This window comes from Micromys minutus (assembly GCF_963924665.1).
Source record: "Micromys minutus genome assembly, chromosome: 28".
NCBI classification, from domain to species: domain Eukaryota; kingdom Metazoa; phylum Chordata; class Mammalia; order Rodentia; family Muridae; genus Micromys; species Micromys minutus.
This window is the reverse complement of record NC_137963.1, coordinates 15,617,576-15,631,936: the sequence shown is the minus strand read 5'-3', so window position 1 is coordinate 15,631,936 and position 14,361 is coordinate 15,617,576. Positions and strand designations below refer to the sequence as shown.

At 46.0% G+C, this 14,361-nt stretch overlaps 1 protein-coding gene across 1 annotated transcript; it reads left to right on the top strand.

Moving 5' to 3' along the window:
• Positions 1-3,861: 3,861 nt before the first annotated feature.
• Positions 3,862-9,703, top strand: ATP6V1G1 (ATPase H+ transporting V1 subunit G1). Its single transcript, XM_080940302.1, has 3 exons — positions 3,862-4,045; positions 7,522-7,622; positions 8,955-9,703. The coding sequence occupies exons 1-3, from the start codon at positions 3,964-3,966 to the stop codon at positions 9,126-9,128; spliced, it is 357 nt and encodes a 118-aa protein (XP_080796428.1). The 5' UTR covers positions 3,862-3,963; the 3' UTR covers positions 9,129-9,703.
• Positions 9,704-14,361: the final 4,658 nt, after the last annotated feature.

Below are 14,361 nucleotides of genomic sequence, written 5' to 3'. Positions count from 1 at the left end.
TCCTGGGAGCTAAACCTGCATCCCCTACAAGGACATTGTGCTAGCTAGTTTTATGCCAACTTGATACATGCTAGGGTCATTAGGGAGGAAGGAGGCTCAATTCAAAAAATACTTCCATAAGATTGGCCCATAGATGAATTTTCTAAACAAGTGATTGATATGAATATGCCCAGATCAGTGGTTCTCAACCTTCCCATTGCTGCAGCTCGTTAGCAGTTCCTCATGTTGTGGTGACTGCCCCCTCCCACCATAACTTTATTTTCATTGCCACGTTAGAACTATAATTTTGTTACTGTCATGAAACATAATGTAAATATCTGTGTTTCCTGATAGATTTAGGCTAACCCTGACCCCCAAATGGGTCGTGCCCCACAGATTGAGAAACATCATTGGTCTAGCCCATTGGGAGTGGTACTACCCTGGGCTGCTGGTTCTATAAGAAAGCAATCTGAGCAAGCCATGAGGAACAAGCCAGTAAGCAGTACTCCTTCACAGCTTCTGCATCTGCTTCTCCACCTAGGTTTCTGCTCTGCTTGAGTTCCTGTCCTGTCTTCTTTCAGTGATGGACTAAAATGTGGAAGTGTAAGCCAAATGAAACCTTCCTTCCCCAACTTACTTTTTGGTCCTGGTATTTCCTCACAACAACAGTAATCCTAACTAAGACAGGCTTCAAGTGCTCTTGACTGCTGAACCATCTTTCTGGCCCCTAACCTCCAGAACCTTCTCATTTTGCACAAGGAGATGCCGAATAAGTTCCCATGTCTCTTTCGCCATGGATCCAGAAGACAATCACTCTATGCTCCATCTGCATGAGTTCACTTTTACAAGTGAAACATCTCATTATTCATGACTGACTTATTTCACTCAGCGTACCATCCCCATGCTTCCTCCAAATCGCAGCACGGATCAAAATTCCCTTCCTTTCAAGGTTGACTAATATTCTATCCTCAACCCACATGTTTTGTTTTCTTAATGCATCGATTCCACTCATTGGCTATAATCAACATTGCTGCTGGTGCCTGACCTAAGTCTTGGCTGCTCACCATGTTAAAGCCAATACTTGGGAAGTGATGGTGAGAAGCAGGTTTAAGGGTCAGCATCCTGGAAGATGGAGAGGCACCATCCGTAAAGCTCGGTCCTGGAGGACTCAGGCATAAAGTGCTTTTATGGGAAAAGAAAAACAGAGCAGAGGACAATGGATAGTAGGACCATATGTTAGTAGGGTCTTTGTATTAGTAGGGTCCTTGTGTTATCCAAGGTCCTGTCTCATCTTTTCCTGGTCAAATAGCTGACAGGAAACACCTCAGGGGGAGGGATGGCTTATTTCACTTACAGGCACATCAAATAAAAACAAAGTGTATATAATATAATAAATAATAAAAATGCTTCTGAGTGCTGCACATAGCAGTGTACGAATTGTGTCCCAGTACTCAGTAGGCAGAGAGAGGTGAGTGAATTTTTGTTGAGTTTGAAGCCAATCTGGTCTACACAGAGATAATGAGACCCTGCGAAAAATTTTACAATCTCTCTCTCTCTCTCTCTCTCTCTCTCTCTCTCTCTCTCTCTCTCTCTCTTTCTCTCTCTCTCTCCTCTCATGTGTTCATACGTGTGTATGCACACGCCACAGCATGTGAGTGGAGGTCAGAGGACAACCTTTGGACTCTGTTCTCTGCTTACACCACTGAAGGCTGGGGGATGAGACTCAGTTCTCAGGCTTGTCTGTGCCCTTGCTGCGTCATCTTAAGGGCACATGACTGAATACATTTCTGTGGCACAGTAAGCCACATTTATTTATCCACTTGTTTGTAATTGGGCGTCTGTGTCCTTCTTTTCTCAACTGTCTCTTTTAGTTTCTCTTCGGAACTTGCTGGCAGGAGTCACTCTAGAGCATGGTATGGTGCAAACACAAGCTCCTGTTCCTACCTTTCCCGCCTTACCCCCTGGGACCAGAATGAAGGCCTGGTACATGGTAGTGGCGATCTCTGAAGAAGCCACCTCAGAGCGGACGGTCCTGAAGACCGCCAGCCTGGAGTCTGTGACTGAAGAGAGATTTGAGTTTTCAGATGCAGTGCTAAAGTCATCTTGGCCTATCTTTAGCTTCCTTAATAACCACTTGCTACCAGCCTCCACATCTGGCCTGACAGCCCTGTGACCACTGGACGTTATGTTCGGAATGTACTGCTAAACTTACAGGGCCGCTGGCTTAATCCTAAGGGTGTTAGAAAACAGCATGCAGAATCTATTGAAGAGGTTCTTCAAGGTGGTTCATAGCTGTTGTATGCACGTATGTATTAGGTAAATACACGGAGTACTTGTATTAGGGAAAACTAGTTACAACCTTGTTTTGTTCTCTGACCATAAATGTTACCTCTTCCTCAGTGGAGTGTGCCGTGCAGGGGGATCTGAATCGGTCCTTCCTGGGCCATGATTATATTGGGCTCTCTTGTGTTCTCTTTGGGACAGGAGCTATGCTTTCTGTCTACAGAAGATGGGGGTTCTAATCAGCCCTATGCTGCTGACACAGCTCTAGAACCCCATTTTAGATCTCTTCCTCAGGAGAGCCTTCACATCTATTCATCATCTCTTTACAGCTGCTCACACTGTTTCTCATCATTAACAGGCACGTCTTAGAACAGCTTGCAGACTCCCATCGTTCATTATGCCACAGATACTTGTTTACATACATGTCTTAGTTTTCCAAAACGGTGTGGGTAGCTGGTGGTGAGGCATTCGTCCCTGTGTTTGTGTTGGTCAGAAGATGGCATGCAGAAATCGTTTCTCGTCTTTCTCCTCGTGTTCCCGAGGTAAATATCCGTACCCTGGAGCTATCACTCTGTCTCCTTAACCTGTCTTCAGGATTAAAGGAGGTGTGCATGCCTACTGTGCTTTCGTCAACACTTAGAGAAAACAGCACTATTTATTCCTGGGGTTGGTTCAGACTGCAGGGCTGGCAGGTGTAGGGGACATAGCTCAGAGGGATGAGGAGACTCGCCTACAATGCTTGAGGGCCTAGGCTCCATCCCTAGCACCATAATGGCAGCTGGCCCACAAGTCACAGGGATTAGTAATTGACTTAATACCAGTCCCAATCAATGTGTCTGAGTATTTGCTAATGTCTGAATCTAGGGCTTCAGACTTCTCTCCAGAACGGCTCAGAGCTTCCTAAACTTTTCTTTGATAAGATTTTTTTTTTTTTAAATTTGGTTTTTCGAGACAGTGTTTCTCTGGGTAGCTCTGGCTGTCCTGGAACTCACTCTGTAGACCAGGCCTGCCTTGAATCTGCCTCTGCCTCCCTAGTGTGGGATTAAAGGCATAACCCAAGCCTTCACTACCTGCTTTATTATTATTATTTTTTTCCACACACGGTCTCACTACATAGTCTAGTCAGGCCTTGAGCTCAATCCTCTTGCTTCAGCATCCTGATATGGGTGTGCTGGGTTTGCAGCCTGTACCACTATGCGTAACTCTGCTTCCTGATAGGGTCTAATTTCCAAAGGAAAGTTCCAGAAGTCTAGCTGGGTGAAAAGTGGGGGTAAATAATCAGGTTTGGGTCCTTGTTTCTGGACTTCAACGTGGCACACTACTAATTACGGCAAGAGAGAAATAACGCTGTGGCAGGGCCGCCACAGGGGTAATACCAGCTAAAACCCAGCCATTGACAAAAACCTGACATTTTCCCCAAAGGGAAAGAGCAGGCGCTGCCGTCCTCAATGCGCAGGCGTGGTGGAAAAGCTTGGCATCTCCCTCCTCGCCCCGCCCCGTCTCGCCCCGCCCATCACCTGGGAGTCACCGGACTCAAGGAGTCAGCTGACCCGCCGGGGCGGGTCATTTAACGGCGGGGCGGGGCTTCTGCACGCTGCGCAGGCGCAGATTCGGGGTGCTGGGTCAGGTGACCCGAGGGGCTTCTGCGAGTGTTTGAGCCTTTGACTTAGGCCGTTCTGTCGGCCGAAAGTCCCCGCAGCGATGGCGAGTCAGTCACAGGGCATCCAGCAGCTACTGCAGGCCGAGAAGCGGGCGGCCGAGAAGGTGTCCGAGGCCCGCAAGCGTGAGCTCCGGGACGGGGCGGGATGCCAGGCGGGGGACGGCGGTTAGGCCGCGGGCGGAGGCCGGGGGACAGCGTCGGGGCCAGAAGCTGTCCGGGCGGTGCCTGGAAGCGAGGCAGGGCCGCAGGTTGCCTGTGGAGACAGTAGTGGGTTCGCCCTCTTCTCGGAGTGGAGGACGTGAAGTGGGCCACCCCACCAAAACTCTACTCTCACCCGATCCCTTGTTTCCGGCTGCGGCCCACCCACGGGAGCCACGGCCACGGCCGTCGAGTCTGCGAACCTAAGTCATCCTGACCACCTCTCCTCTCGTTCGTCACTTTAAACCTCTCGCTCAGCCTCTAACCTGACCCCCGTCCATCTTTTTTTTTCTTCAGCACCATAGTTGAACTACCTGAGTTTATGCGGCTACCTAACTCAGTGATTTCTGGTTTTTTTTTTTTTCTGTTCCCCTGGGAATGTACTAGAGAAGCGCTCAGTTCGTCGTCATCACTGGCTGGCTATTTCATGTTCTATCGGAGGAGCACATACCAGTTAGGATTCATGTAGCAGTGAAAAGCTAATGTTCAGAGGAACAAGGTGGCCAGAAAAGTCAGTTTACTACATGTATCTATCTGGGACCAAGGAAGGAGTGGAAGAAGCCAGTCATTGTTCTGCAACTCATGTTTTTTTCCCCATTGCAGTAACCTGCTTAAAATATTAATATAACTTCCCTCACACCTTTCCTTCCACTCAGCACTCCTAGTCCCGGCAGAGTGGAGCTGGTATTTCATAATGCACTAAAGGAAGCACTTTCAACAATTAGTACCATTGGATTCTTTCCTAACAATGCCCCCGTGAGGTATTTTTTAACTGTACTTCGTCACTGTGAATCCCAAAGGCAACTTCACTGATGTCCTATTTGCACATCCTTTGCTCTGATGGTTAGTTTTGGATCTCAGAATGTAGGCAGCAGCTCCTTCCCTCACTAAAGCCTATTTTTGACCTAGTGTTATAGTAAGCTGTTGGTTTACATGGCCTTGTCACTAGAATAAGCTTTTGGAAACTGGGAAGTGTGTCTCAGGAACTTTATGAGTCCAGATTTCCAAGGTAAGCAGACTTACCTATAATAGTTTACTTCTCTATTTTGCAGGAGGGAAAAATGAGCCGCGGAAGATGATTTGACCAGACTCTGGGTTGAGAGGCTTTACTCTCATGCAAGGAATTTGTCTTAGTATAAAACTCGTAGTTCACATGCCTTACACACTGCTGGCAGGCTGAGTGAGACCTCTCAGAGATCTGCCTGAAAGGCATGTGCCACCATGGTCACACACACACACAACCCCCCCCCCAAGTAGATTTGAAGTGTGGCTCTGGTAGGAGTTGGGTGATTCTTTATTTCCCAGGAGACATTTTCTGTGAGGGTGCTGGGGGTGGTGAGAAGCCTTTCTTCTCAGGTGGCTAGAAAGTCCTGTGTTGCCATGCTGATCTAGAATTTCCAGAATGACTTGCCAGTTTGTCCAGTGATGACTCAGCAGCAGTAGCAGGTGTGTTGGGAATTATCTGAGACTGTTTGGAGGAAGTTAAGAACTTCCTCCTTGGGAATGACCAAGTTCCTGGGTGATTTTAAGCCTTACTTGGCTGCAAGTTTGTGTATATCAGATAGCTGTTATTTGCTGAAGGAGTTTGTTTTAAAGGGTTAGCTTATAGCTAATGCACATTTTAATATTTTCAGTGGTTGGGAAGAGAGGCCCTGAAAAAAGATAAAATTTGAGAACTATCCTCTTTCTTGATTTGTGATGACACTTGACTTGCTCAGTGAAGAACTGGGAAGGAAAAGCAGTAATCTCAGCATTTAGAGGCAGGTGGATCACCACCCTGGTCTATAGAATGAGTTCTAGGATAGCCAGAGAAATCTTGTCTTTAGAAACCAGGAAAAAACACATACACATAGAGACTGGGAAAGGGACAGTGTATGTTGTAAAATAATCAAATTTAAGTTTCTTATGAAAGCATTACTTTGGAACATTTAATTTGAAACAAGATCCCAGCTCCCATTTGTAAGGTCTGAGAAACACTTGATTTTAAAAAAAATAATGGGACTGAGGGTGATTATTCGTAGCTCTAAGGGAAGCTAACCCCAAACAGTAGGATTCAGGCTCGGGACCAGTACAGGTTCTATAAAACCCAAAGGGAGGAGGAAAAAAACAACTGGGGCCTGGGTATGCTGCAGATATGCAGCAGTGGGAGTGTGTGTTTATGTTTGTGTGATTCAGAAAAGTGTGTCAAAACAACTTTGAGGATGCTTGCCAAAAGGCATTGGTGGTCTTGTCTTAGGGACTGGTTCAGGGAGCTGTGGGAGTTGGGAATAGTGAATTGTGAAATTACCTTGGAGTTCCTGAATGTCTTGGACCACGGTTGTCTTTGATAGAATTGGTTTGGAAAAGGTCTTTGGCTTTAAATGTAGCCCCTGTAGCTGATACGGGAGGACTGTCTGTGAAGGATTGGGCCTAGCACAGGAGGAGTGAGCTGAAGTAAGTACTGTTTAGTGTAGGCTTGTGGAACTAATCCTTGGGGTGTGTAGGGAGAGACTGTTTCAGACTTGACAGACAGCACTGATGCCATTGAGTCGTTATGGGTGCAGAATTCTAGAGTTCTCTGTTGGTGAAAGTGGCATCATGGTGCATGTCTTTGATCCCAGCACTTGGGAGTTTCAGGCCTATTTGGTCTATGCATGGCAAATTTAAGTGCATCCAAGGCTACGTAGAAAGAGACTCTCTTTCAATACTGTTTTGTTTGTTTGTTTGTTGCTTTTTTTTGTGAGCAGAAATTCAAAGCAAAGACTGCTGGTTGGACTTATGGTCTGACAACCTGGAAACATTGGCAACCTGTGTTAAACTGTCTATCTTCCTGAGACCAGAGCCTCCCTCCCAGCTGTGTAACTCTGGTACAGCAGTTAACATTCTTCCCAGTTGTGGCTTTGTCTCTGACCACAGCCCTGGTGCCCAGTTAGGATTATGTCATCTCTTTTTTTAGGTGCATTTTAGGTGGTATCATTCGAGTACATTGGTTCTCAGCAAACTCCTAAAGAGAACCGCAGCAGCATAGCTGGCTGCTCACTATCGGGGTGAGGAAGAGCTCCCCAGATGCTTATTACCTATCTTATGTTAGCAGCTTTTTTAAGATCTTATCAATGAGATTGAAACTATGCTGTGACATTCCACAGTATTTTGTTTTCACGGGTTCCCTTTTGAGTGTGTGTGTGTGTGTGTGTGTGTGTGTTCATGCATGTGGTTCTGGACATTGGACTGAGGGCCTCATACACTGCTCACAGCTCTAAAGGACACAACTTAAAGGCTGGAGGTTGTTTAGATCTGCATTTTCTCTTTCCTTTGCACTTCTCTGGTGTTTATTTTCTTCCTTGACTGCTGAAAATCATTATCAGCATCTACTTGCTGGACCTTGAGACACTTCTTGATGTCTTTCTGGTCTCTGAAAACAGGAAAGAACCGGAGGCTGAAGCAGGCCAAAGAAGAAGCCCAGGCTGAGATTGAACAGTACCGCCTGCAGAGGGAGAAGGAATTCAAGGCCAAAGAAGCTGCGGTAGGCCTCAGTTTGTTTTCACTATTGCCTTCCTTTCTTGTACAGGTCTGAAAATAGCCAGCACAGCTTAGAGCTGCTAGTGCAGTTTTGAGGGTTTGAGGTTTGCTTGTTTTTAGTGGTCCCGGGGAGTGAATCTTTGGCCTTTGCATGCTAACAAGTTTTCTACCACTTAGTCTCTATTCCCACCCTGTCCCTGTTTATTGTATGGTTTGTCTCTTGGGATAGTCACTTTTATTTACTTACTATATCAAATTCTAATATTCATTTATTTGTTTAGCATTCTTGTAAGCACTTGACATATGCCAAGTATCATGTTAGGTGCTGGCAGAACAAGCAGTAGCAGTAGTCTCGGTCCCTGCCTTCATAAAGTTTAGCTTATAATAAGTCAACACTGCAGTGACAGTGCACATGTGAATAAAATGGGACCTGCCCTCAGTATAGTATAGAGGTCGATCACTATCGCAGGCAGCAGTGATGCTTAAAGTGATAGACAGAGACAGATGTTGGTGGGGAAGGATGCAGAGGAACTTGTAGACTGGGAAGGGGGAGCAGAGCTGTGGTGTCCCATTCAGTTAACAGTGGTTCGCAGTTTATTTGCCTAGTTGAAAATCCAAGTGAAAGATTTGAGATTGCCCTCATCTAGGTGTTGAGGGTATTGGATCCCTTGGAGCATGAGTTATAAATGGTTGAGAGCCACCATGTTGGTGCTGGGAACCAAACTGGGTCCCCTGAAGAGCAACATGTACTTTTAACTGCTGAGCAGTCTTTCCAGTGTCCTACACTCTTAAACCCACATCAAAATAACATAAATGCTAACATCATTGATATTGTTATGTGCCTATAGGCTGCATCATTTACAGTCATATTGTTGAACTATATTATATTCTCTTGTATAGATGCATGGCTCATAATCACGTTCAGTTGTTAGATTGTGTGTGTGCGCGTGCATGCAGTTGCTGGTAGTGGTGCTGCTGTTGCTACCGCAATCGAATTAAGTTGATCATTGTCTTCTTTGTTTTCTATTTTTTGTCTTGTGCTCAAGCAGCTCTTACTTCAAGTAGCTGGGATCACAAGTGTGCACCAGTGTGGGCAGTGCCATAGTTGTTGGAACTTTAGTTGTTCCAGTCTTTACTCAGGACTGTACTGTGGCTAGCCAAGAGTGCTGGTGGAGTGTGCCCGGTTTGTCACACAGCTTGGCTCACATGCCTGCCACTGATAGGTTGCATTCTCTTAAGGAGCTGAGGCTTTTCCACAGGCCAGCAGGTTGCTTGTTAAATGACTAGACTGGAGAATTTTCCTGATGTCCCCTTGTATCCTGTCTCTCCCTTGCAGGCACTGGGGTCTCATGGCAGTTGTAGCAGTGAGGTGGAAAAGGAGACACAGGAGAAGATGACCATCCTTCAGAAGTACTTCGAGCAGAACAGGGATGAAGTCCTGGATAACCTGTTGGCCTTTGTGTGTGACATCCGGCCTGAAATTCATGAGAACTACCGCATAAATGGATAGGGGGTGGAGGAGCCTGCTCTGTGGGTCGGCACGGGATCTGCCCCCATAGAATAGGAAGCCTCCACAGAACTCGAGTCTGTTCTGGAAGGCATTAAATTATTTCTCTATGCTGTTGTAGGACCCTTCACTTTTTAAGAGTATCAAATCTAGCTTTTTGTACAGACTTATTACATACCTGAAGTTTCATCTTCTTACCTTGTGTGTCTTTAAGGAGTATATGTCACCTGTTTTCCTGTGTATTCGTGCAAGTAACAGGTATCAGTGGTAGCTTTTCTTTTATTAGTCTAGTAGAAAAAATTCTTTGAAGAAAGAAAGGGAGTAAATTGTTCCCTTCTACTTTCTTAAAGGTCAGGGGCGTTATCTATGAAAAAGTAGTAAGTAGCTATTTGTAACTCCTATGAAGCAGCAGCCAGCCTTATAGTGCTCTATCCTGGATCATTAGGACAGTGAACGTGCTTGTTCAGGCTGCTGTCAGTGTATCCTAACCCAAACCACTAGATGCTAGGACTCAACTTGTTACGTGTTATTTGGTGTGCTTGTAATCATTTAAAAGTAAAACTTTGTCTTGGCTTTCACCCTCCTGGCTCCTAGTTTTGATAATGCAAATTATATCTTTATCCAGATGTTGAACAGAATTTAATCTAGGAGTCAACAGGTGTTGGATACAAATGCAAATTAGTAAATATCAAGGTGTTTATTGGGAATGAAATTGCTTGTGATTTTACCCTCTGGTTTAGCAACAGCAAGCAACTAAAGAGCCTGTATTCTGTTTTTTGTCTAGAGCAGTGGTTCTCAGTTTGTGCAACATGACCCTTTTGATGGGTGGGGGGAGTGTCACCACAGCATGAGGAACTGTATTAAATGAAGGGTTGCAGCATTAGGAAGGTTAAAAGCCACCGGCCTTAAGGACTCAGTATCAGGCAGCCTTGGGCAAATGAGCGTGCCTCTCTAATGAGTAAAATGAGTGGTTTGTGACTTCACTGACTCCTAAGTGTGAGATACCTGGTGGCTGTCTGCAGGCTAGCAGGCTTTCTTTGGTTGTAGAGTAATTTGTGGTGGGTAGAAACAGAAGGACACTTAGGGACTCTCCCTTTCCTATGGTCCTTTGTTTTCAGGCCACTTCTGTTGGTCACTGTTATGTTCTGTCCTTTTTTTTTTTTTTTTTTTTAATATTTGAAGCCCTCAAAGGCTTACTGCCTCAGCTTTCCCGTTCTCGTGGTCAAACAGCACACTGGAGCTGCTCGTTGGGCTCAGCCGTGCGGTGGAGAGGGCTCAGGGTGGCAGGCCCTCGCTGGCACCACTTTATTTTGCAGTGGTTTCACAACGGCATGCGGTTCTGTCTTTGCCCAAGCTTTTGTTCTTTCGTGAGATCACCGCCATGTCCTGGTACATGTCCTGCCATCCACAGTGGAGACCCACAGTTAATCTCTCCAGCCCATCTCTGCAACTTCAGCATGATCGATTGGCCTTTTGGTCTGTCTGTTTCTTAATGTGTTCCAACATACCATTTTCTTTAAGACTTGAGTCTCAGACAGCTAAGGCTTCTAACCTCCACCTGTTGTCACCAGTTTCTCTGACCCTGGGGGAGCGTGCAGCACTGGTGCCTGTGGTATTGGGATTCAGTCACTAGGCAAACACCTCAGCCTTGGTTTTGTTTTCAGACAGCATCTTCCTGTGTACCCTTGGATGGCCTACACCTCACTATGTAGACCAAGCTGAACTCGAACTCACAGCCTCCTGCCTCTGCCTTCCCAGTGCTGGGATTAAAGGCATATGCCATCACTAAGCTGAGCCTTCATATTTTTAACCTTGCTGCTCAGTTTATCCTGTGGAATTAATGGTCAGTTGAGAGGTAAGGTGAGTGAGATCAGGCGAGGGCTTGGTGATTTGGGGAAAGGAACCTAAGTGCTATGAAGCACGGCCATGGAGAGAGATGGTGTGTGGTTGATGGTGCAGGTGGTTCAAGGGAGTTGATTGATGGCCTGTGTAAGTGCTGGTAGGGAAGGGACGAGCAAGGGGAGACATGGTATCTGGGAGGAGTGATATGGGGTCTGGAGGTCTTGTCACTGGGAGTGACGTTTCCTCTAGGCTGAAATCCTGATTGATGTTCCCAGGCAATTTGTAGGTGCTCAGATTCCTTCAAGGCCAGTGGAATTAAGAGTGGGGCCATGAGTGAGCTTGTTTGAAAGCTCTAGGGTTTCTGTTGTGGTATACTGAGAAATAAACATCTGAAAGGCTGGCCAACCACCAGAGACCCATCGGTGTGTGGGCTGTTGGTGCAGAGTGAACCCAAGACGCACACAGCTGAGCATTGTGTGGGGTTTGTCCCCATTTGAGCAAAAAAGGAAACGAAATGTGGGGGTATATATATAGATGTACGTATATATAACGTGTGTGTAAATCTGGAAAAAAACAGTAGTGACTTTTGAAGAGAGACCTGGTCTGGGCTTCAAAGGAGGAATTTTCTTTGATTGGTGTAACATTCATTACAAGGGTGTTTAGCAGTGTCTTGCTCTTCATCCACTAGATGCTACTAGGAACACCTCAGTAGTGACAAAGCACACATGTCACTGGACATTGCCATAGCTCCTGGGTGCAGAACTATCCCCAAATCAGAACTTCTGTTCTACAGAAACAAGAAAAGATGTATTAAAAATACAACAAAGTACTGCATATGGTGCCTGGAACATTCTAGGTGCTCAGCAAATGTTTCCTGTTTCTGAAATACAACAGAGACCTACTTAAAAATTTGATACAAGTTGGGTTTCTTTGGGGCAGCTGTTGGACATGTGGTGAGTGGGTGATGAGGCTCCTTCTTACCTCAGCACACAGGCTGGACCATTGCAGAGGAGGGAAGGAAAAGGTGAAATAAGCCAGTTCTTCAGAGCCTCAGTCCCCATATGACACCTGATCACTTGCCTCCGTTTGATTCAACACGTCTTCAAGGGGACTGAGGAATGAGGGATCTGTGACATTGAAGAAATGTTTCTGCTGTTGTTAATTTAGGAGCCTTCTACATGGTAGCCAAAGCATCAAGAATGTTTGCATTTATATTAACGAGTTTACTACTGAAAAATTTAAGATTTAAATTAATTGAAATCTTTAAAATTAGTGTTGGAACTGAGATTTGGTCCTCTGGAAGAGTGGCAGCTACTGTACTTAACTGTTGAGCCATCTTTCCAGCCCCTCACCAGTGTACCTCTTGGCAACTTTTACCAGATTTGAGGTTTGGGGATTGAGGAACCAGGCAATGGTGTTTGTGGTAGAGCCAAGATTCTTCAGGGCCTTTAAGCATTTACACCTTAACTCTGGTGTAGTCTTTGCTGAGCTTTCTGTATCTCTTGTTCTGTATCTTATGCAGGCACCCCTCCCCCCAAAAGTGATGTTTATCAGTTCCTCTGGGTAATTGTGCAGTTTCCTGGAAAGGATTTCCCAATCATCTGTTGCAAACATGAGAACACTGTGTTGATGCTCTATCTTAGCCTTAATCAAAGCCTCTCAGAAGGCGTTAACATAGCTTAGGTTGTGTAACAGTAATCTTAACAGTTCCCTGAATGGCCACTCTCACTTTGGGTTGGTGATAACTCAAGAGAGATGAAGTAATTTACACTCCACACATCCTAATCTCTGCAAGCAACTAGTCTGGGGGCTCATTTTGTTTTGAGGCCTTTAGATTCTGCAGGCTGAGATGTGATCCCATTTCCATGCATGAGAAAACCCAGGCCTAGAGGCTTGCAGGATGTCAGAGGTCAGGGGACAAGAAAGGGGCAGAGTCAGTTCAGAGCAGCTTTGTGTGTTGCAAGCCAGAAGCTGCCAAGCTCCCAAGTCAGGATTGTTTTGTATACTCTTGTCTCCATTCACCTGCCCCTAGGCCAGGGAAACAAAGCCTGCAACTTCTCGGCACACTGAACCTGTTGTCACCAGATGATGGATGGCACCAAAAGTCAGCTGAAGCTTCCACAAGTTGGAGCTTTGATGAGTTCTACATCATTTCCACCCACTGTCCTTTAGGAACAATGTGGCAGATGCCAAGAGCTTTTTTCTTTCAGTTTGTCTCTTGTCACTTGGATGGTTCTGGAGTTACTGTAAAAGCTTGTGTACCAGGTAATTCTATTCTAGCTTTGTGCTTTGTTCTCTGTCTCCTGACTGTGCAAACAACACAGTCCTTATGAAATGATTTGGCTAGTGTTTTGGGGAGAAGATGCTGACCAGAATGTTGTGTCAACATTTGCGTCTCTGTTTCTCAATGCCAAGTGATTCGGGCTAGCTTCTGCATCAAGTGTGAACTTAAGGATGTGTTTACTTTGTTGGGAGGAATGACTGACTGAGGCCATCCACCTCCAGCGTTCTAGACCAGATAGCAACAGCTGCAGATAACACCAGGAGAGAAACTGGGCTGATCGGCCAGTGCCCACAAAGGGGCTGTGTCTTAGGATTTATTGCTATGAAGAGAGACCATGACTGTCTTAGAGTTTTACTGCTGTGAACAGACACCACAACCAAGGCAACCCTTAGACATTTAATTGGGACTGGTTTACAGGTTCTGAGGTCCAGTCCATTATCATCAAGGTGGGAGCATGGCAGTGTCCAGGCAGGCATGGTGCAGGAGGAGCTGAGAGTTCTAACTCCTGTTCTAAAGTCAAACGGGAGAAGACTGGCGTCCAGGCAGCTAGGAAGAGGGTCTCAAAGCCCACACCCACAGTGACACACCTACTCCAAGGTCACACCTCCAAATAGTGCCACTCCCTGGGCCAAACATTCAAGCCATTACAATGACCAAGGCAACTCTTAGAAAGGAAAGCAGTTAATTAGGTCTGGCTCCCCGGTTTCAGAGGTTTAGTGAGAAACTGCAGCCTGCAAGCAGATGATGTCCTTCTAGAGAAGGAGCTTTATCTTGATTTTCTAGCAGCAGGGAGAGACTGTCTCACTGTAGTTTGAGCATAGGAGACCTTCCTCAAAGCCACACTGACTTTTTAGCAAGGCCACATCTAACAGTGCCACCCTCTGTGTGCCAAACATTCAAACACAAGTCTACGGAGCCTGTGCTTACTCAAACCACCACGAGCTGTTTGCCCTCTTCTGTGATCTTAAGGATGAAAAGAAAATCGCACACTAGCTGTCCAGCCGTACAGTTATCGTCTTGTGGCCCCACTCCACTTTCCCTCATACCTCTTCCCGGCACTTAGCATTCTCCAGCTTGAGTAACCCTGGAGGACTGTTGCCTCCCCTGACA

Bases quoted from the DNA above. Each gene is read 5' to 3' on its own strand.
- ATP6V1G1 (XM_080940302.1), top strand. From the start codon at position 3,964: ATGGCGAGTCAGTCACAGGGCATCCAGCAGCTACTGCAGGCCGAGAAG. The intron at 4,046-7,521 runs GTGAGCTCCGGG...CTCTGAAAACAG, and splicing joins GGTGTCCGAGGCCCGCAAGC to GAAAGAACCGGAGGCTGAAG. The intron at 7,623-8,954 runs GTAGGCCTCAGT...TCTCCCTTGCAG, and splicing joins TCAAGGCCAAAGAAGCTGCG to GCACTGGGGTCTCATGGCAG.